This window comes from Calypte anna, chromosome 1, assembly GCF_003957555.1.
Source record: "Calypte anna isolate BGI_N300 chromosome 1, bCalAnn1_v1.p, whole genome shotgun sequence".
Lineage (NCBI taxonomy): Eukaryota > Metazoa > Chordata > Aves > Apodiformes > Trochilidae > Calypte > Calypte anna.
The window spans coordinates 196,018,824-196,042,687 of record NC_044244.1 but is presented as its reverse complement, the minus strand read 5'-3'; the positions used below and the strand labels follow the sequence as shown (position 1 = coordinate 196,042,687).

At 48.5% G+C, this 23,864-nt stretch overlaps 1 protein-coding gene across 1 annotated transcript in view; it reads left to right on the top strand.

Moving 5' to 3' along the window:
- Positions 1-12,340: 12,340 nt before the first annotated feature.
- The window catches only part of MOGAT2 (monoacylglycerol O-acyltransferase 2), a 28,584-nt gene continuing 17,060 nt past the window's right edge, over positions 12,341-23,864 (top strand). The window contains exons 1-2 of the mRNA XM_008495185.2: positions 12,341-12,434; positions 21,022-21,200. Of these exons, the coding sequence (XP_008493407.1) occupies positions 12,341-12,434; positions 21,022-21,200 (273 nt within the window). The remainder of the gene's footprint in view (positions 12,435-21,021; positions 21,201-23,864) is intronic.

Below are 23,864 nucleotides of genomic sequence, written 5' to 3'. Positions count from 1 at the left end.
TGCAGATAGACACACGCATGCTTGCACACTCGTGTGCATACACGTGAGTGCAAACACACGTGGAAGGCTCATCTCTGTGAACACACTCGCACACATACATGTGCAGCTGCATGCACACCCCCATGGTGTGTCACACACCACACATGCATGCACACAAACATACACACACGTGCACAAACTCGTGCACACGTGTGTCCATGCATGTGCACACTCACACCAGCATGCACGCCTGCACACAGCTATGCACAACACAGGTGAATGCACACACATACGTGTACATGCAAGCACATGCATGCACATAAACATGCACAAACACAAGCACAATCACCAGAATGCAGCCCCTTGCACACACGTGTGCACACATGCTAGCACTATGTGCACACCCATGCCTGGATGCACACAGATAGAAGTGCAAACACGTGCACATGTGTGAACACACACAACTGGACACACACCCACACAGATGCACACACAGAGATGCACTTGTGCTTGCACACCCAGTGCATATGCACTCATGCATGTACTAACATGAGCACATCCATGTGCACGTGCACACACAGCTGTGCACACACATTTTTACTTGCACACCAGCATGTTAACATATGCACACACACACACGCATGAACACTGTGCTCTCATTTGCACACACACATGCACACACATGGGCACTAACACACGTGTGCACAATCACACTTGTGCACAAATGTTGGCATACACAGGCCCCCAAATGTGTTCACATTCGTGCACCTCTGCACACGTGTGTGGACGTTCAGCTGCACACACAGACACAGTTCCATGCACGGATCTGAGCACACGTACATGTGCACATTCATGTTCACACCTGCACACACTCAGAAACCCCTGCGTACACAAACATCTGCACACATGTGCACCCACACGTGCAAGCAGGAACACGAACTGCATTGACACCATTCACATGTACACCAGCACACACACGTGCAACATTTGTGTGCACACACAAACCCTCCCTTGTGCATGCACACACCCCCTTGCACACGGGTATGCCCTCAGCTTCACGTGCAGGCACACGGGTGGACATCCCTGCAGAGATACCTGCACACGTGCACACACAGATACCTGCACACACGTTTAGACCTGCACACCTGAAGATATTTGCACACATGTGTGCAGCCATGCACACTCACACTCACTTTATTTTGCCCTTTGAGGCCGGGGGGATTTTCACCTTTCACTGCAGCCTTCCAGCTGCAAACCCAAACCAGCCCTCAGCCCACTCCTGCTCTCGGGCCAGAGGGCGTCTGCTTCCTGCTGCTCCTTCCCAGGATGGATTCCTATCCCCAGAGCCCACCTTGAGCTCCATTCCCCATTTTCCTGTCCAACCTTGCTTCCACCTTCTCCATCCTCTCCCCTCTGACCTTCACTCCAGCTCTGTCTCTCCAATCTATTCCTCCACCACTCCATCCTCCACCTTTCCACCCCTCCACCTCTCCATCCCCCATCCCTCCATCCCCCATCCCTCTATCCATTCATCCCTCCATCCCTCCACCTCTCCATCCCCCATTCATTTATCCCTCCACCCTCCATCCCCCATCCTTCCACCTCTCCATCCTCCCTCCACCATCCTTCCACCCCCATCCACTCATCCCTCCATCCCCCATCCCTCTACCCTCCATCCTCCATCTATTCATCCCTCCATCCCCCATCCCTCCATCCCCCATCCCTCCACTTCTCCATCCCCCTATCCATTCATCCCTTCACCCTCCATCCCTCCACCTTTCCACCTCTCCACAGCTCCATCCCCCATCCATTTATCCCTCCATCCCTCCATCCCTCCATCCTCCATCCACCATCCTTCCACCCCCCATCCATTCATCCCTCCACCCTCCATCCCTCCACTCCTCCACCCTCCATCCCCCATCCCTCCACCCCTCCATCCCTCCACCTCTCCATCCTCCATTCCCCATCCCTCCACCTCTCCATCCTCCATCCACCATCCTTCCACCCCCCCATCCCTCTATCCCTCCATCCTTCATCTGTCTACCCCTTCCCATCCTCCCTCTCTCCCTCCCTCCCTGTCCCTTTCTCTTTATTCGCTTTCTCTTTATTCCCTTTCTCTTTATTCCCTTTCTTCATCCCTGAACCCAAATAAAGTCCATTTGCAGCATCCACCTCCCGGGCTCACCACACAAAGCTGACTCCAGGCTTGAAGCCATCAGGTTTTTTATCAGCAAGGCTGCACCGCCAGCTCATTTCCACTGGGAGCATCCCTCCCATCAAACCAGTCAGCCCAGTGCCTCCAAAACCCTGCACTCAGATCCAGAATTACAGCAAGAAAAAAGAACAATTCCCACCAGGCAGCCACGGCAGCTGTGGAGAGAGCAATGAAAAGCAGGATTACTCCTGCCAGGATTGTTTCTTTAATCCAATGCTTTCCATCTCTGTATTGAATCCTGGACCCCTGAGGTCTGGGTTGGGGTTTTTTTGTTTTTTTTTTCTTTGCCTTGATTTGCCTAATTTCATCCTTGCCTGTAGGTAAACTGTGGAAACCCCTTTCAGGGATGGGCTTGGAGAACCTGCTGATGGGGGGGAGGCTGAATGGAAAAGCTGCTGGGGGAATAAAAATAACTAAATGACAGCTTGAGGTGTTTGTGCCCAGGCATTGCTTTATCCATAAGGATTCTATCATCCCTGCATTTACACCCAGTGCAATTAAAAACATTGATTATAATTAAAGATTCAGGAAGCTCCTCTCATCTCCTGGGTTGGGAACGTGCCATGATTTTTTTTTTTCAGACCCCATGTGTTGGCAGTAGGGTGGCTGCTTCTTTTCACCCCTGATGGAAGCTCTTATCATTTTTTAGGCTGAGTTTTACCTTTAAAACCAAGACTACAAAGTCACCTGGCTCCTGCTGCACTGCACTTGGCTTCTGCAGAAGCTGGAGCCACCAGCACACCCAGGTCATGCAGCAAAGGGGGAGGAGTCACCCCAAAATAGGCACTGTCAGCTCCCAGCCCTGTGTTTCCAGCCAGGCTGCACCTGGCATAAGGTGATGGCAAACATCATTTTGCAGCTGAGGGACCATAATAATAATAAAATATCATAGAATCATCTGGGTTGGAAGGGACCTCATAGATCATCAAGTCCAAGCCTTGATCCACTACTGCTGCAGTTCCCAGCCCATGGCACTCAGTGCCACATCCAGGCTCTTTGGAAATAGCTCCAGACACGGAGAATCCACCCCTTCCCTGGGCAGCCCATTCCAATGCCTGATCACCCTCTCCAGAAAGAAATTCTTTCCAATCTCCAACCTAAACTTCCCCTGGCACAACTTGAGACCATGGCCTCTTGTCTTGCTGAGAGTTGCCTGGGAAAAGAGACCAACCCCCCCCTGGCTCCAACCTCCTTTCAGGGAGTTGCAGAGAGTGATGAGGTCTCCCCTGAGCCTCCTCTTCTCCAGCCTCAACACCCCCAGCTCCCTCAGCCTCTCCCCACAGCACCTCTGCTGGATCCCTTCACCAGCCTATTTTTCTGTAGAAACAGCAAGGAGGAAAACTGGAATGACATCACCCTACACTGATGACCCAAGTTCTGTGGAGAAGATTTGCAACCAAGGTAGCCAAGAAGGCCAATGGCATCCTGGGCTGGCTGAGGAACAGCATGGCCAGCAGGTCCAGGGAAGGGATTCTGCCCCTGTGCTCAGCCCTGGGGAGGCCACAGCTTGAGTCCTGTGTCCAGTTCTGGGCCCCTCAGCCCCTCAGGAAGGAGCTTGAGGTGCTGGAGCAGGTCCAAAGGAGGCAACTGGGCTGGTGAAGGGATCCAGCAGAGATGCTGTGAGGAGAGGCTGAGGGAGCTGGGGGTGTTGAGGCTGGAGAAGAGGAGGCTCAGGGGAGACCTCATCACTCTCTGCAACTCCCTGAAAGGAGGTTGGAGCCAGGGGGGGGTTGGTCTCTTTTCCCAGGCAACTCTCAGCAAGACAAGAGGCCATGGTCTCAAGTTGTGCCAGGGGAGGTTTAGGTTGGAGATTGGAAAGAATTTCTTTCTGGAGAGGGTGATCAGGCATTGGAATGGGCTGCCCAGGGAAGGGGTGGATTCTCCGTGTCTGGAGCTATTTCCAAAGAGCCTGGATGTGGCACTGAGTGCCATGGGCTGGGAACTGCAGTGGTAATGGATCAAGGGTTGGACTTGATGATCTATGAGGTCCCTTCCAACCCAGCCAATTCTATGATTCTATGTTGCAATGGGATTGAATTCCTGTACTGGTAGACCCCAAGGATGTGCATATTTTTAAACACTCTCTATAATTTTGTTTATCCCAAAGCTGCCACAGTGATTTTTGAGGGTGTGAAACCCATCTGGGTCTGAGCTCTGATGCTCCCAGTGGCTCTGCCCATTCTCAGATGCTTCCTGGAGGAAACATTTTCAAATTCATTGGTGTTGCTGCTTTGGAGTTTGCGTCTTGAAGAGCTGTTAGAGCAATGCAGGGAATGGTTTGTGGTGGACTTGGCAGTGCTGGATTGATGACTGGCCCTGCTGACCTCTTTTCCAACCAGAAGGATTCAATGAATTAATTTGCCTTAGTATAAAACCATAGAATTCCAGAATGGTCTAAATTGGAAGGGATCTTTAAAGCTCATCTGATCCAAACTCCCTGAAGTGAGCAGGGACATCTTCAACCAGAACAGCTTGCTCAGAACCCTCTCCAACCTCACCTGGAATCCTTCCAGGCATGGGGCTTCTCCCACCTCCCTGGGCAACCTGGGCCAGTTTTTTATCAACCTTGAAATGAGGTTATATATGATATTATATTATACTGTATTATATTGTATTATATTATATAACCCCTAGAAACCCTTTGCAGAGGTCCCAGTTTGGACCTAGGGGTGTCCCCTCAGTGCCTCCATGCTGGGGATTTGCACAACACCTCCCACCCATTCAGGGATGGGGGATTTGCATCTGCACGATGTGATTTTTGAACCTTGCACAGAGCTTCCCTCATCTGCTGCAAGCCTGACCTCACCTCACCCAAAAATGCTCTGTCATGCCCTCCCCATCTTTTTATTTCTTTCTTTTATTTTATTTTATTTTAGAGAAGACCTGGGCAAAAGTGCTCTGGGAGGTTTTGCAGCATCAGGAGACTCCTCACTGCTCTGCAGATACCAGATGCAGAATGGAAAAAAAAAAAAAAAAAAAAAAAAAAAAAAGAAGGGCTTAGCATCTCCTGCAACAAAATCTATAGTTAAATATAAATCCTGCAGCATGGCTGCTCACTCCCTTTCAGGAACCTGCTCTGGAAATAATTTAATTGCTTACGTCAAGTAAAACCCATTAGCTCTAATCAGCTGGATTGATTTGCTGGCTGCAAACCTCACTTGGAGAGGATGAGAGTTAAAAGAAATAAAAATGTCTCCGTGTTTAAATTACAGCAGCCCCAGCAGGAAGCAGGAATAGCTTTTCCAAGCCCTTTCTGGGAAAAGGCCACATGGTGGAACATTGGTCTTGGGGATGGCCAAGGACATCAGGGTGGCTGTGCCAGGCTGGGGTTTGACTGTGCAGAGGATGCTAAAGGCATCCTGTGGGGGGATGCAAACCACAGTGAACCTGATGTTTTGCAACACCCCAAATCAATCTTGGGGTCCTCAATCTTTTGGGGAGATTCCCCCCTTCCCCCTGAGGCAGTCAGGGGTTCCCTGTCCCATCCATGCTGGGATCTGCTGGTGTTGGAGGTGGGAAATACCATCCCCTGTGCATTGATAACTGGGATGTTTGGGGAGCTGATTTATTGCCTGGAGAATTCTTCTTCTCCTGGAATCCTCCAATGAAGCCAGGATGCTTTTCAGACAAACCTGAGCTCCTGGAGATTATTCTGGGCAGGTCTGAGAGTCTCTCCTACATCTAGTGACAGCATGAAGAGCACGTTCACCAGCTAGACAGGGGGAGTGGATGCTGCTGCCAGGAGAATCCCAGACTGATTTGGGTTGGAAGGAACCTTAAAAGTCATCTAGTTCAAGCCTTGCCATGGGCAGGGACCACTAAGACCAGGTTGCTCCAAGCCACATCCAGCCTGGCCTTCAGCACTTCCAGGGATGGGGCATCCATCTGCAGGACCTGTCCCTGTGTCTCCCCACTCTCACACTGAAGAATTCCTTCCCTTTATCCACTCTGACCCTCCCCTCTTTTACAGAATCACAGAATTCCCATGGCTGGAAAAGACCCCCAAGATCACCAGCAGCTCTCAACATTCCTCCCTCCAATAATGTGGTTTTATAGATCAGTATCTGTATCACCCACTGGAACACGTCTTGAAGTGCCTCATCCACATGGTTTTTAAATACTTCCAGGGATGGGGACTCCACCACCTCTCTGGGCAGCCCCTTCCAACCTCTGACTACTCTTCTTCCTCAGATCTGCTCTAAACCTCCCCTGGTGCAACTTCAGACCATTTCCTCTGGTCCTGTCATTGTGATAGGTCTTTTAGTTCAAACCCATCACTACAAACCCTGCTCTAAGTTCTGCCCCATCTTTCTTACAGGACTTTTTCAGCCACTGGAAGATGCTCTAAGGTCCCTCTGGAGCCTTTTCTTCTTCAGGCTCAACAACCCCAACTCTCTTCCCCTGGCTCCAGAGCTGCTCCAGCCCTTGGATCATCTCCATGGCTTCCTCTGGACTCATTCCAACACCTCCAGTGGGGCTGTGTTGGGGACCCAGCCTTTCAGAGGGGTCTCACCAGAGCAGGGCAGTGGGGACAATCCCTTCCCTTGCCCTGATGGTCACTCTGCTTGTGATGGAGCCCATGACACAGTTGGTTTTCCTTTATTTATCTCCATGGACACCTCAGTGTCCATGTCCTGGCCATGGTAGGGCTGTCCCAGACATTCCCAGATCTTTGCAGGCTTTAGCTCTGTGTTAATGACATTGGTCTGAACTGCCCCCAGCCTGTAGGACCAGGGACAAAAGAAGATGACAGCACTGCAGGTGGCAGCTTACAGGGGATTTTTTAGTGGCTTCTCATGTCTTAAATCATTTTCTAATGGCACCCAACTGCTGGGAAATAGGATCTGCCTGGGGTGTTCTTGTTTCCCTTGTCAAAGTTGTTTATGATTCACATATGTTGGGAGGGTGCTTCAAGGACAAATGGGACAGGAGCCAAAGCAAATCCATATCTGGGTGTTCCATAAAGCAAATAACTTAAGTGCATGAAAAAAAAAGGAAGAATTGGACTGATAATTCAAGTGTTCTAAAAGATGGGAAGCTCTGTACTGAAAATCACTGCTGTGACACAGCCAGGTTGCAGAAGAAATGATTCTGCAGCAGGTAGAAGAGGGAGTAAAACAATCTGAAAGTCTGTATTCTGGAAGAATTTACATTAAAAGAAAAATAGCAGCAGGTAGAAGTGGAAGCCTCCTACCCAAGGCTGGAGATGGATGAGGACCAAGCTTGGTGCAAAGGTATCACAGAAGTTTGGTGTGGTGGGAAGATCTTAAGAAAGGAGGACCTGAGAGGGGGGATAAACCCACAGCTGGTGGTGTGATGGGTCAGGAAGGAATGAGACTCAAAGTTACCATTGGGCAGCTACCAAAAAAAAACCACCTTTAGTTTCCTTGTGATGAAGTTTTCTTCTGATAAACTTCAGTGTTTCCTTCTGATAATTTTGCCCCCTGGAGGGAAAAAAAATGTTGGCAGGAGCATCTAGGAGCATAGATGAATGCCTGAGAGGATTTAGGGAAAGAAAGGGAGTTATCTGGGATTAGAAAGGAGGATCAGTGAGCTGGAGAGACCTTTAAGGTTTGCCTCTTGGGCACCAAGTCCCATAGGGTCTATGTTTGGGGGGGTTCCAGCAAAAGATTTAGAAAGGAGCCATAACCAGCTCCTTCTAGGCAAAGCAGGACAGCTGTGTGATGTCTGTCTTCTCCTACATTCATTGACCTTTTCATGTGTCCTTTTGGGTCCAGGCTTGCTCAGTTCTGACCCAGGGTTCTACTCATGGCCATGTCCCACTGTGCTGGCTTGCAAAGCTTGGGGACTTGAAAAGTCTGCTCAGTGACTCAGGGTTTAGGGGATTCTTCTTCTGCTCAGAGATGGACATTGATCAACTGAGTCAGAAAGGCCTCTGATAAAATGATTACAGAGAACAACCTGTTCATAGAATGGTTTAGGGATCATCCAGTCCAACCTCATGGGCAGGGATAACCTTCCAGGTTGCTCCAATCATCCAACCTGGGCTGAGACACTTCCAGGGATGGGGCAGCCACAATTTCTTTGGGTATCCTGGGTCAGGGGCTCAGCAGCTTCACACTGAAGAATTTCTTCCCAATGTCCAACCTAAACCTCCCCCATTTCCCCTCATCCCATCACTCCATGCCCTTCTCAAAAGCCCCTCTCTAGCTTTCCTCCTCAGATACTCAAAGATGCTCTAAGGTCTCCTCAAAGCCTTCTCCTACCTACTTCTTAGCTGATTTAGTACTTCAGAAAGACAGCAATGCTTTTCTCCAAAACAAGCCACAGATTTTATTCTATCCACACACAGCAATGAGATGCAGTTCCCTGGGCTCCTCCTGACTATCTGGAAGTCTCTGATCTATCTCTAATTTAAGCAGAGGGTTTCAAAGCCCTCCTTAGGTAGGTATTTTTCTCTCCTGATTTCAAGAAGTTGAAAGACAAAAAGCCAAATATCCACAGCAGAGCAGGACATGAATATTTATGACCCAGCCGAGCCTTACTCCACTCCTAGGTCAGCTCATCCAAGGAGCAAACTTATTCTTGATAAATCCAGAACCTGGACATTTCCTTGTCATAAAAAACCCCACAAGCTGGGACTCTTCGCAGTCCTGGTGCTTCAGGAACTAAAAATATTGCTGCCCCAGGGCTTAGCCTGAAACTCCTGGGAGCAGAAAATGCTTCCCATGTGTCCAGGTGAAGCCAGGGCTCAGGTGTGACCCTTTGCATTGGCCAAAAGATCTCTCTGGCATGGCTGGGATCCAACAAGGAAAAGGATGCAGGATGGAAAACACCTTGAAGCATCATCTCTGAAGCAGGGATGTCCCTGGAAGGACTTTTCACTCCTTGTCAGGGCTTAACACTGGCCTGGCAATTAAACCAATTAACAGCTGCTCTCTATTAATCCCCTCTCCTCCCTGATAAAGAAAGGAGAGAGAATAAGGGAGAGAGACTGATGGGTTGGGAACTAAACTACACAGCTTGAAGGAAACAGGAATGATAAATAGGGAAAAAAAAGACTAAATCTGTACAAATAGACTGGAAAATTGATCCCAGATTCCTCCCCCCTTGCCCCCAATAACTCTCACATCACCACCCAGGCTGCAGGGCAGCCCTAGGAAAATCCAGGCTGGAATCCTGGAGTCAGCAACAGTTGGGAGCTGGAGGCAGGAACACACAGATTCAGGCTGGGATGGATCAGGAGCAGAGGCAGAGGAATGGATGGGATCCTCCCAGGATGCACAAGCAAAGAGGGAGAGGGGAAGAAGGGAAAGCAGGAAGGGCTTTGACCCTGGGGATCCCTCCCATTTCTCCTGAGGATGAGGTGGATGGGATGGAATCCTCTGTTTGGTCAATTCTGGCATCTCTCTTGTCCCTTCCTCCCCAAAGGAGGGTTCCAGGTGGGACCTCTTGACTCCTTTTCTCCTTCCAGAGGGCAAAATGTTCCTCAGAGCTGAGCAGTGTCCCTGGTTCTGCACCCCAGGCTCCAGCTGGAACTCTAACCCTGGAGTGGGATCAGTCCCAGCAGCAGCCACTGCCTGAGAAACTTGCTGTTCATTTCAGCAGTGCAGCTGCTTACAAGAGACTCAGCTGAAAGCAAAAGTCCAAGACAGAAAATTCCCTTTATCCTGCCCTAAACCAGGACACTCCTTTATCCCTCCAGAAGCCTCCCTGACACCTTGCAGGGGGCTGCACAGCCCAGGAAAAGCAGGACCCCTGGAATTCCACGTATTCCCACAGTATTTTAGAACGTGCTGGTGGTTTCTCACCTGGAAAAATCTCCAAAGGGTTCAAATCCTCCTTTGCTTTCTCAAAGCAGAGAGGGGCCAGACCTTTGCAGCAGGAGAGAAAGGATGGGGAGAGATTCAAGCAAGATCTAAACCAGTTTCCACCCAATGAAAGCAATGGATTTAGTTGGGAAAGAGCCCTTGGGGTTCCACCAGGGCTCTGTTGTTTCAAGTGACTCTGGGAAAACGAAGTCAATTCTTCAGAGCCTCTTCCTTGGACCTGGCAAAGAGGAGGAATTATTTTCTAGCTGACACCTTTGGGTTTGATTTTGCCAAGGGCTTTTATTTATTTATTTATTTCAGTTCTGATTCTGTAATTCTTGGCCTTTGTGTGTGGGGCTGATGCTGCAGCAGCTGATTGGCTTCTTATTTAATTCCATCTGTCAGCAGCATTTATTCTGTATCCTGGTTACAAGGAGACCCTTGGTTTTCCCAGGCCTCCAGCCAGATGATTCCTTTCTTTACCTGAGTGGCTTCTCAGTTCCCTGAGGATTTTCTCTCCAACCACCCCCCAGCCCCCAGAATTTCTGCATTTTTAAATTTTCATCCAGTAAATTGCAGCTTTTGGATGGTGATTGGCAAGTTCAGATGTTGTACCTGCTGGGAGGTAGAAATGGAAAAAAAAGGGAGGTGGTAATGGAAAAAAAAAGGGAGGGGCTCCTGGAATGCTGGGGAGGGAAAAAGACCTGGAGTGATGGGATAAGGGGCAACAGTTTCAAAGTGGAAGAGGGGAGATAGAGATGAGATCTCAGGAAGAAATTCTGTGCTGGGAGGGGGGTGAGACCTTGGCCGAAGGTGCCCAAGGATGCTGAGGCTGCTCCATCCCTGGAAGTGTTGGAGGGGAGGCTGGAAAGTGCTTGGAGCAGCCTGGTTTGGGGAGAGGTGTTCCTGTCCATGGCTCAGGTTGGAACTAGATGGTCTGTAAGGTCCCTTCCAACCCAAATCAAGCTGGAATTATGTGATTCCATTCTTATACATCCACATATGTGGATGCCCCATCCATCCATCCAGCGATCCATCCATCCACCCATCCACCCATCCACCCATCCATCCCTCCATCCATCCATCTCCTGGCAGAGTTACCAGGTTTCTCACAACCCCACACACAAAGTCTTGTGGCTTTTTTATTTTTCTTTTAAATTGGTTGGAGACAGAAGTGCTGAGGTACTAACAGGCTGACCCCTGTTCTTACTTCTACTGTCAGAGTGGTTCCAATGACTGTTATCAATATGGTGATAGGTGCTTTATATATATAAAAGGCAAATACAAATATAAATATAAATATAAAAAATAAAAAATAAAAATAAAAATAAAAATAAAAATAAAATAAAAATAAAAAATAAAATAAAATAAAAATAAAAATAAAATAAAAATAAATATAAATATAAATATAAATATATATAAACATCATTGCATTGTTTCTCTACCTCCTTGGCTGAGACTGAACCCCATCCACATCATGTCCCTTGCAAACACAAGGCAAGGAGGCTGGTGAAGGGATCCAGCACAAGTCCTGTGAGGAGAGGCTGAGGGAGCTGGGGGTGTTGAGGCTGGAGAAGAGGAGGCTCAGGGGAGAGCTCATCACTCTCTGCAACTCCCTGAAAGGAGGTTGGAGCCAGGGGGGGGTTGGTCTCTTTTCCCAGGCAACTCTCAGCAAGACAAGAGGCCATGGTCTCAAGTTGTGCCAGGGGAGGTTTAGGTTGGAGATTGGAAAGCATTTCTTTCTGGAGAGGGTGATCAGGCATTGGAATGGGCTGCCCAGGGAAGGGGTGGATTCTCCGTGTCTGGAGCTATTTCCAAAGAGCCTGGATGTGGCACTGAGTGCCATGGGCTGGGAACCACGGGGGGAGTGGATCAAGGCTTGGACTTGATGATCTCTGGGGTCCCTTACAACCCAAATGATTCTGGGATTCTGTGATGATTCTGGGTTTCTGTGAAGTGACCTGCCCATCCTTATCCCTTTTGCTTGTTCCTTCCTGCCCTGCACAGGGTGGTTTGTAGGAGAACAGGGACAATAAAGCCTGGCTCATCCTCTCTGCCAACATCTAAATATTGCAAAACAGCTCAGAAACAGGCACCTGAAGGCAGGATTAAGTCCTGAAGGGAGTTTACTCCCCAGATTCCAGTGCCAAAAAGATGAAATACTCACCTGGATGTCACATTGACATACATGTGGTGACACCTGGTGGGAAGGAACCCTTCCTCCCCACACCAGAGGGTGGCTGTGGGCAACCACCACCACTGTACATTGCCCAATCCCCTGTACTGTAAGGCTGGGTAAACATTGACTTTGCCCTTTGCATGTGCCACCTGCAGAGCTTCCTTCTCCTTTTGAGACGTCCCCAGGGAGCCCAAGATGAAGGTTGAGTTTGCTCCTCTCTCCACACCACTGCCCAGAAGGCTTCAGACAGCAGCAGTGGCCCAATGGGTCTTCAGCTTCATAGCTCTAGGTAAGAGACATCTCCTTTTTCCTTCAAGGGTTGGACTTGATGATCTCAGAGGTCCCTTCCAACCCAGCTGATTCTATGATTCTATCACTTTCCATCCTGTTCCAGGTGCTCTCCTACCTCTTTTCATACAAGACCTTCTCAGAGAGTGGCTGTGAGAAGAATCTCACAAAAGAGGAAAGCTCAAGCGATGTCTAAGGGCATTCACTCAGGTTGCAAAATGCTTTTTCTTCTCTGAGAAGCCAGAGCAGCTTTTGCTCCCAACCCCTCCTCACCTTGAGCTCAAGGAAGACTTGGGACTGAAGGGTTGGAAGCAAAGGAAAGAGGTATTAAAGACATTTTCTGGGAGTCTGCAGTGAATTTTGGGTCCTGTTAGGATGCTCTCGTATGTGGAGTGATGTGGAGATTCTGTCTTACCAAAGCAGTTTCATTCTCCCCTTTTTTTTATCTTCCTAGAATCCCAGAATGGTTTGGGTTGTTCTTAGGGATCATCCAGTTCCAACTCCCCTACCATGGGCAAGGACACCTCCCCTTAGACCAAGTTGTTCCAAGCCTCATCCAACCTGGCCTTCAACACTTCCATGGAAGTTTCATCTTCTCCTGCCCTTTAGGTTTGGTGTCTTCTTGGTCTGCCCTGCTCAGTCTTGGCTGTTCCTCCCTCCTTTCCCCGAAAACTCTCACATCACCACTGAGGCTGCAGGGCAGCCCTGGGAAAATCCAGGCTGGAATCCTGGAGTCAGCAGCAGTTGGGAGCTGGAGGCAGGAACACACAGATTCAGGCTGGGATGGAGCAGGAGCAGAGGCAGAGGAATGGATGGGATCCTCCCAGGATGCCCAAGCAAAGAGGAACAAGGGAAGAAGGGGAAGCAGGAAGGGGTTTGAGCCTGGGGATCCCTCCCATTTATCCTGAGGATGAGGTGGATGGGATGGAATCCTCTGTTTGCTCAATTCTGGCATCTCTCTTGTCCCTTCCTCCCCAAAGGAGGGTTCCAGGTAGGACCTCTTGACTCCTTTTCTCCTTCTGGAGGGCAAAATGTTCCTCAGAGCTGAGCAGTGTCCCTGGTTCTGCACCCCAGGCTCCAGCTGGAACTCTAACCCTGGAGTGGGATCAGTCCCAGCAGCAGCCACTGCCTGAGAAACTTGCTGTTCATTTCAGCAGTGCAGCTGCTTACAAGAGACTCAGCTGAAAGCAAAAGTCCAAGGCAGAAAATTCCCTTTATCCTGCCCCAAACCAGGAGAAGGTGGAGGGGACATCCCAGTGGTACCGTGGCCACCTGAGCTGCCACAAAGCCTGGGTGGGTATGGCAGAGTGAAGGGGACTTGGTGCCATCTGAAACTTTCATTTTAAAACTTGACTCCTTCTAGTGCAGAAGAGAACCCAGCTGGGATCAACCCTCCCTTGCACACCAAAAAACCCCATGCAAGAGGAGACAAAGGTGTTGGTAACAGGGAAGGCAACATCTGCCAAAAACCATGCAGCCATGGACCCAACTGGCCAAACTGGGACATTCTGGGATGCTCTGTTGCCCATGGTACCTGGATGGGATGGAGTAGAGATGTGGCTGTAATGTCAATGAGGGATACAACAACACATCTCTCCCATGGTTGCAGCTGGGGTTTTAACAGTGTTTTCCAGGAAAACAACTTCCACTTGAGGTGTTTCCCTTCTTGGGGTTGGAAGGAAGCTGGGATGTGGCTCTTCAGTGCTGGGAATGACTTCTGGGAGCAGGAGAAAGTCAAAAGGTGGGCAGGAGGGATGAATCCTCTGCAGGCAGAGGGTAACAGGGAGATACTAGAAATGCAGTTCTGCCTCCTGCAGGGAAATTCAGTTTGCTAAGAATGAGGAGGAGACCCCAAACCCCCCCTCTCCTCCATGGCTGGTCCTCCAGAGATTACTGCTCCTCTCTGGGACTATTTTATTTTGTTATTTAATTTTGTGTGTGTGCTACACTCTAAACCCAAAACCAGTTTAGAAATCATACAATCACAGAATGGTTTGGATGGAAGGGACCTTCAAGGTCACCCAGTTCCAACCCCCTGCACGGGCAGGGACACCTCCCACCAGCCCAGGTTGCTCCAAGCCCCATCCAACCTGGGCTGAGACACAGCCAGGGATGGGGCAGCCACAGCTTCCCTGTCCTACAGTGTCCTACAAATCTCAGAGTAAAGAATTTCCTCTGAATATCTAAAATAAATCTCCCCTTTTCGAGTTCTAAATTATTCCCCCTTATCCTCTTTGCTAAACACTCATCATAGAATGGTTTGGGTTAGAAAGGACCTTAAGTGCTATAGGAAAGGTGAAAACCAAACCATGTGCAGAGATTCCAGCTGGTGTGATTCACCTTAGAAAATTACTTTAGGCCTGGAGCTTTCCACCCAAAATCTCCCAATTAAACCACTGCCAGAGCTCAATGCTAAAAGATTTCATTAATTCCCTGCCATGAGCTGCCAAACACCCCACCCCACACCCACTGATAACCTCTGGGCACAGAGATCAGCCCTTCCCTGGGTAGGATTTGGCTGCTCCAGCTGCTCCTTTCTCTCTGAGATGGGTTTGTGCTTCTGCTGCCAGAAAAAAAAAACAAAAAAAACCCCAAAACCACAGCTTAGGAAAAGCCACACTCATCCAGTGCCAGCCCTTTGGCTGGAGATCCCAGGAGCACTGCTGAAGCAGCTGTTGCTATGGTTCTGCAAATGCTTTTTCCCTGAAGAAACAAAGCAGAGGGCAAGGGGGTTGTTCATTCATTCATCCATGGGATGCTGGGTGAGAGGGGGGGAACCTCAACCCCACTGCTGGCAGGGAGCTGAGCTCCAGTGTGCTGGTGGTTTTCTTGAGGATGCTTCTGGCAAAGGGAGAAAAAAAATAAAAATCACATAATCACAGAAAGGTTTGGGTTGGAAGGGACCATGGGCAGGGACACCTCTCACAGCCAAGGTTGCTCCAAGCCCCATCCAACCTCATCTTCAACACTTCCAGGGATGGGGCAGCCACAGCTTCCTTGGGCAACCTGGGCCAGGGGCTCAGCACCCTCACACCAAACAATTTCATCCTAAAGTCTCATCTAAATCTCTCCTTTTCCAGTTAAAAACCATTCCTCCTTGTTTTATCCCTCCATGCCCTTGTCCAAAGTCCCTCCCCAGCTTTCCTGGACTCCTTTTAGGTACTAGAAGTTGCTTGAATGTCTTCCCAGAGGTGACAGGGACTGTGTGCTTCAGCTGCTGGAAGGAGAGTGCACAATGCAAAGTTGGGATGCAAGGTATGGAGTGGGAATCCCATTGCTTCCCCACTACAGGATTCCAGAACTGAGCAGTTTCCCCTCCTAAATCAATGGAACCAGGCTGGCTGCAGAGCTCTGAAATCATCAGGCTGATGCCCAAACCTTCCCCATCACCTCCTGCTACCTCACTTATTCTCCAAGGACCTGAGCATCCATCCAGACACACCATGCAGAAACATTCGTGTTGAACTCAATCATCAAATAATTTTGGTTGGAAAAGATCCTTAAGATCATCCAGTCCAACCCTGAACCCAGCACTGCCAAGGCCACCACTGCCCCATGGCCTCAGCACCACAGCTCCAGGGCTTGGAAATCCCTCCAGGAATGATGGGGACTCCACCACTGCCCTGGGCAGCCTGGGACAGGGATTGAAAACCCTTTCCATGCAGAAATTCTTCCTAATATCCAACCCAAATCTCCCGTGGCACAACTTGGGGCTGCTTTCTCTTGTTCCGTGGGAGAAAAGACAGACCTCCCACCTTGCCCCAACCTCCTTCGAGGGAATTTTAGAGAGCAAGCCAGAACTGGACCCATGCAAAGAAGCTCAGTGAGGGGAATCAGCCCTGTACAGAATTCCTCTGCAGATCCAGCACCAGACATCCACCCTTTGGACCCTTCCAGACAGCAGGATTGGCTCAAAGGGCACATGGTGCAAGCTTGAGAAAGGTTCTTTTTGACAGCTGAGCATAGTCCAGAGCCTGGGAGAGCCTGGCCAGGCTTTCAGGAGTGGTTGTAGGGAGGGTACAGGATCCGTGCACTCTGTCAGGGTCAGGGAGTTGAGGCTGACACTGGGGACCTCAGAGATGTGCATCTGGGAAACCCTCCTGAGAACTGCAAAAGGCCTCTGACTCACACTGGGGCTGCTCTGATGCTGAAAAATCTCTCTCCAGAGGCTGCTGTGTTCCCTGTTTTGGGATGAATGAGCAAATGCTGGGTTAGCAGCAGCATTGGGTTCAGCAGCACTTGGAGGGGACACGGTCCATGTTTTGACTTGACCTGAGAAGTCTTCTGGGGGTTTCTAGGCTGTGGCTCACTTGGAGCCTGTAACATACAGAATGAAATACAGAGTGGTTTAGGGTGTGAGAGACCTTAAAAACATCCAGTTCCAGCCCCCTGCATGGACAGGGACCCCTCCCACAGCCCAGGTTGCTCCAAGCCCCATCCAACCTGGGCTGAGACACTGCCAGGGATGGGGCAGCCACAGCTTCCTTGGGCAACTTGGGACAGGGGCTCAGCACTCTCACACCAAAGAATTTCTCCCTCCCATCTCCTCTCCATCTCCCCTCTTGCAGCTGGAAACCCTTCCCTCTCATCCCATCCCTCCAGGCCCTTGTCCAAAGTCCCTCCTCAGCTTTCCTGGAGCCCATTCAGGCACTGGAAGCTGCTCCAAGGTCTCCCCAGAACCTTCTCACCTTCTCTCTTCTCTTCTCTTCTCTTCTCTTCTCTTCTCTTCTCTTCTCTTCTCTTCTCTTCTCTTCTCTTCTCTTCTCTTCTCTTCTCTTCTCTTCTCTTCTCTTCTCTTCTCTTCTCTTTTCTTTCTCTTCTCTTCTCTTCTCTTCTCTTCTCTTCTCTTCTCTTCTCTTCTCTTCTCTTCTCTTCTCTTCTCTTCTCTTCTTCCTCTTCCTCTTCCTCTCCTCTCCTCTCCTCTCCTCTCCTCTCCTCTCCTCTCCTCTCCTCTCCTCTCCTCTCCTCTCCTCTCCTCTCCTCTTCCTCTTCTCTCTCCTCCAGACTGAACACCCCCAACTCTCTCAACCTGTTCCAGGCTCTCCCCACCCTCAAATTCCACAATTTCTTCCCCATCTCCAACCTCAATCTCCCCTTTCTCTCCAACTTTTAACCCATTTCCCTTCTCCTCTCCCTACCCCCCCGTGTCCAAAGCCCTCCCCCAGCTTTCTTGGAGCCCCTTCAGATATTGGAAGGTTTCTCTGAGCTCCCCTGGGAGCCTCCTCTTCTCCAGGCTGAACAATCCCTGGAACTTCCCTCTGTCTGGTCCCAACCATCTTTCAGATGGAGGATCCATTCTAGGAGAGGAATGGATTTCCTTCCCACAGCAACCTGGACAGTGGGATTTTACAAGCACAAACACACAGAGATATCTTCAGACTGAGTGAAGGTCACTGTGTGTAGATTCCATCCTGCTAGAAAAAAAGGGCTGAACTGCAAATGAAATGAATAATTATATAATTGCAAGATAAAGCCTCCCTTGGATGATCATAAGCAAATGGATGTGGACCACAGCAACTCCTTTATTTTGCAGAAAGCACCTTGAGCTTTGCACAGGCTGATAAAAAGAGCATCAGGTTTTGCAGCAGCCCTGTGTCCAGGGTGCAGTAAAATCACAACCTCCACGTTGTTCTCCAGCAGCTTTTGTGTGTCCTGTGGACCCTGGAGCTTCGTTTCATGCTGGTTGCTCTTTTCCTAGAGAGTTATAAAGACAGAGGCTGTGACACATGAAAGGAGAAGCACCAGGTCAGAGCAGAGCTTTGGACTTGGGGGATCCATTGCAGGTCAGAGCTTTTGCTCTGCAGAGAGCTGCAATGTTTCTTATGAGATGTATGAGTGGCCCTACCTGTCTGAGGATATAAGATCCCATTTCAGCATTAAAAAAAATTTAGAATCATTATTTTTGTGGTTTTTTCACCCTTAGGAATTACCAGCACCATCATTCCAGTGTTTTAAAAAGGGGCAGGGTTTTGTTTTTCTGTGCAAAGCTTTGGGATCAGGGTGACTGATCACAAAAAAAACCCTACAGCCCAGCCCTGCTTTTTTATCTTTATAATTATTTCTCCTTTCTCCTTTTTCCTTTCTACTTATTTGCTCTAAAAGCAAATGGGAGGTACAAGGAGGTCTCAGATGGGAGCAACATGTGCTGCTTCTGAGTTGGGCTGGAGAGGGCAGTGACTCTCACAGATGAAAATCCAGGTCTCTGAATCAGAGATTGAGAGAATTGTTCTGCTTGCCAAACACCTTTAAGATCCTTGAGCCCAACCATTAACCCAACTCTACCAAGTCCAGTGCTAAAGAAAATCCCTCAGCACCACAGCTCCCTGCCTTCTAAACACTCCCAGGGATGGTGATGGAGCCACCACCCTGGGCAACCTGTGCAGTGTTTGATAACCCTTTCAGTGAAGATACTTCTTCTAATACCCAATCTAAACCTCCTCTAGTGGAACTTGAGGCTCTTTTGTCTGTCTGGAGAAGAGACCAAACCCCCCCTGGCCCCAACCTCCTTTCAGGGAGCTGTAGAGAATGAGAAGATCTCTCCTTAAACTTCTAAAAATTCCCAGTTCCCTCAGCTGCTCCTCAACAAGCTTCAACTCCAAACCTTTCCCCAGTTCCATTCCCCTTCTCTGGACTCACTCCAGCTCCTCAATGTCCTTCTTGTCATGAGGGCCCAAAAACTCAACCCAGTTTTCAAGATGCAGTGAAGATGCCAGTGAAGATGAGGACATGGATGCAGAGCTCCATCCTCATGGTCTTCAGCCCCAGGTACCAGATCTGTGATGAAGACCCAGAGAGGAGCAAAACACTTTACCTCAGTTTCCCCTTACCCAGTGTCCTGGTTTGGGGCAGGATAAAGGTGATTTTCTGCCTTGGACTTTTGCTTTCAGCTGAGTCTCTTGTAAGCAGCTGCACTGCTGAAATGAACAGCAAGCTTCTCAGACAGTGGCTGCTGCTGGGACTGATCCCACTCCAGGGCTAGAGTTCCAGCTGGAGCCTGGGGTGCAGAACCAGGGACACTGCTCAGCTCTGAGGAACATTTTGCCCTCTGGAAGGAGAAAAGGAGTCAAGAGGTCCCACCTGGAACCCTCCTTTGGGGAGGAAGGGACAAGAGAGATGCCAGAATTGAGCAAACAGAGGATTCCATCCCATCCACCTCATTCTCAGGAGAAATTGGAGGGATCCCCAGGCTCAAACCCCTTCCTGCTTTCCCTTCTTCCCCTCTCCCTCTTTGCTTGTGCATCCTGGGAGGATCCCATCCATTCCTCTGCCTCTGCTCCTGATCCATCCCAGCCTGAATCTGTGTGTTCCTGCCTCCAGCTCCCAACTGCTGCTGACTCCAGGATTCCAGCCTGGATTTTCCCAGGGCTGCCCTGCAGCCTGGGTGGTGCCGTGAGAGTTATTGGGGGAAACGGGGGAGGAACCTGGGATCAATTTTCCTTTCTATTTGTATAGATTTAGTAATTTTTCCTATTTCTCATTCCTGTGTCATTAAAGTTGTGTAGTTCAGTTCCCAACCCATCAGTCTCTCTCCCTTATTCTCTCTCCTTTCTTTATCAGGGAGGGGAGGGGGATTAACAGAGAGCAGCTGTTAATTGCTTTAATTTCTGGGCCAGTGTTAAACCCTGACACCCAGACAACACCAAGGCTTCCAGACAGACAGATGGAGAGGACAGAGTCTCCCCAGGCCTTTTTTAGGGCTTCCTTGTCCCTGAGACAGACAGTGCTGGACTTGGGTGGGATTTGCTGTACCAAGTGATGCTTGTTTGCACACACAGACTTTTCTCCTCTTGTTCCCCTGCCAAAAACCCAGGGAATGAAGAAGGTGGGAGTTAAAGGGCAAAGCTGAGAACAGGTTGGAAGCAGCTCAGAAAAGTTTTTAAGGACTTGGGAGAGTCCCAAGTCATTAATGTCTTCGGAAATGACAGAACTTTCTTAAAAAACCTGTGATGACAACGAGTTGAAAGGACTTAAGATCCTCTGGAGGACAGAATTATGGCTGAGAGTGAACCCGAGAAGTGGAGGGAAAAGTCCAAAATCAATCAGAAATAACTCAATAAAGATTAAAATCTTATGTATGGGAAGGCGAGGAATTAATAATTCAAGATACAATTAAAATGGGGACTTGATAATTCAGGACAAAGCTATTGGGGACTGTACAGACAGGGTCTGGTGCCCCAGAGTTTGCAGAATTCTGGGTGTCATCAAGAGGCATCAAGAGGAGTTTTGGGGTGAAAAATGAGCATTATCATTGCAGAGCTCAGATTGACTCCAGAGAAAAGCCAGAAAGCAAAGGGGTAGGGATCTGATCCACGAGGTTGAAGTGGTGTCCTTGGGACCAGCCAGTGGGGACCTTAGGATCAGCCCTGGGAGAAGAGGGGGATGCAGTGGCCAAGGATGCTGCTTGGATGTTCTCCAGATTTCTGGGGCAGACAGGAAAAAAACCCACCTCTTTACATCCCAGGTACCTTCACAATGATCATCTAATTCAGCAGCAAGCCCAGTTGGCTCCCACCCAGCTCCAAAGAGACTGAGATCTCTTCAGGTGGATGATTTCTTCTCCCTGACTCTTTTCCTGGCTTTTCTCTCAGCACAATGCTGCACAGTTGCCTTCATTGCCCTCTTCTTCACCCGATTCTGGCTGCTCAGTGTCCTCTATGCCACGTGGTGGCTCCTCGACTGGGAAAAACCCAGGAAAGGTGGGAGGAGGATCCATGCCCTCCGGAAAAGCATCGTCTGGAGGTACATGAGGGACTATTTCCCCATCACAGTAAGTGCCACCCATCCCATCAGCTCTTCAGAGATGCTGGGACTAATTTTATCCTTGGTGTTTGGAGGGGGGGGGTGTCTGGGGCCAACAGTCATGGGGTGCTTAGGAGTCAGGGCTGAAAGATTGTGTTCCCAGCCTCCAGATTACTAAAAGACCCAGGGAAAATGTCACCCATCATTTTCACAACCACATCCTTCATCCCTCTCCATTTATGCACCCATTTTATCTCCCTGCAGTTCAGCAAATCTCCCCTTGCCCATTTGCCACATGTCTTTTGTCACACTCCATCTCTTAGGTCACTCAGCATCTACACAATAGGCACACAGACAAGTTGGACCAAAAATCCAAGATGTCCTGGCAAGGTCAGCATCCTCTTCTGTTGGATGAGTAAAGCTGTGTGGTTTGGGCAGTCTCAGAGAGTTCTGAGAGGGACCTGTGTGACATTTCCAGATTCAATTTAATGCACATGGCAGGTATCTGACCTTCACCTTCACCTGGTGAGCCCTTGGCATGGCATGAATGCATGGAGCAGTGTGAAATCCACCCTCAGAGCCATCACAAATGAGTCTGAGTCTGAGAAATGAAGCAGAAGAACTCATGGACCACGCTAAGGAGTGAGTTCCTGGGGTGGGAATTTGGGAGATAATTCCTTTAATGAATTGAGGGATGAACACATCTGGTTAGGGATAACCTGGAGTCAGGACCAAGGTGTTGCAGTCCAGGTAAAATGAAGTGAGGAGCTTAAAGAGCCAAAGGAAAAAAACCCTCAGCCCAAGGAAAAAACAAGAGCCCAACCTGAGAGTCCATCCTGCATGGAGCAGATCCTGGGATAAGGATTAAGGGGAGTTGGAGGAAAGTGAGAACCAGAGCCCAAGGTCACCCATGAAGTTTGGTGCTCAACAAGAAGGGAGAGAAAGCTCTTTCAAACCCCACTTCAAGAAGACATGAGGTTTTCTTCTTCAGCTTTTGGGGGAGAAAAAAAAAATATCTCCAATAAAACACATCCAGAATTTTCAAGATGCTGAAGTGCAACCTGCAAGGTGTGGAAGGAAAGGAATTTACAGCAGAAGTCAAGGCTGGGATAAAAATGAGAAGATGTCCCATGTACATTGAGTTGGATGGTTCACAACTGTTAAAATTGAAGATAAATCCAAATACCACGTAATAAACCCAACAGGGCAGCCTGATTGTTTGGTGAGAAGCAGAAAACTATGATTTAGCACTGAGTTTTCAAGGAAAAAAAGCTGACTGGGATGAAATGTGGGGAAATATCTGCCAGGTTCAAGGCAAGGATCCTTCAGTGGAAGTCACAAAGGATAAATTCCTGCAGCAACAAGTGGGTTGCCAATAAATTATTCTCCATTATTCCCTTTTTAAGGCCATGCAAACCCTTCCTGAACCTTGCCTTGTCTGTCCTTCCCTCCCTGGACCAGTTAAACCAGTAGAGGGAGCATGGCTACTGGTTTTGGCTGCAGCTCACTGGGAGAAGGCAGAGAAGGTTGGGTAGGGCTTTTATCCCTGATGGTTTGGGAGAAATCAGATGAGACTCTGCAAAATGAGAGTGTAAAACAAAAATATAATAAGTATAATAATAATAAATACATAATAATATATAATATTATACTTTATAATATATAGTATATAATAATATATAATGATATAATAACAATACTATAATAATATGGATATAGATGATATAGATATAGATATAGATATAGATATAGATATAGATATAGATATAGATATAGGTATAGATATAGATGATATAGATATAGATAGATATAATAAAAAGAGTATTGTAACCAAGCAATCACATAGTATTCTTTCCTTTAAAAAAAATCCTCAGTCTCTCACACCTTTCCCACGGACTTTCTATGATGGAATATAAGATTTAACAGATTTAAAAGCCCTCACTGAATGCCTCTCCTGCCAGTTGTCACTTCACAACCATGGAAAAACCACTTGGTATCCCCAGCATCCCACAGCAAGGAATTCCCCAGGTGATTACCAGCAGGGAGACTTCCCAGCTCCTTTCACTCCCTGGTGAGCCCAAGCAAATCCTCTTCCACCTCCCCATGTCACTGTGGCTTTGGATTCTGTTATATTGGGTTTTATGGTAAATATAATTCTTCCATTTTTGTTTTTACTAATTTATCACTTTAATAGTTTCCCTGCTTTCAGGAAGCACTTCATACAAAAGGATCAGATTTCCCAATGTATAGAGTTTTGTTCAGGAGGCTTCAAGTATGCAGAGGGAATTCAGCTTGAAAACAAACGTTGCCTGTGATCCTGTTTGTTGTTTGGGTTCTTAAGGGATGGTGACTCAAACATCTGATTTGTCAAGGACCTCTTCACCAGTAGAAAATGGTGGCTCGGTTTTCTGTCTGTTTGTTATGGTCTGAGGTAACATTAATTTTTTTTCTTTTTTTTTTTTTTTTTTGGATACATGAAACAAAGTCCAACCATAGAGAATGGTCGAGTGCAAGCAGATTTTATTTGACAATTGACACAGGCAAACAAACGTAGAACCAAGCAAAAGAGGGAGAGAGGAAAAGAAGATACAAGAAAGAGAGAGAAAAAGTGGGAAGAAATGGTAAGAAAGAATGAGAGAGAAGAGGGGAGAAATAAAGGGTAAGAAAGTGGAGAGAGAGTCACCACCAGGGG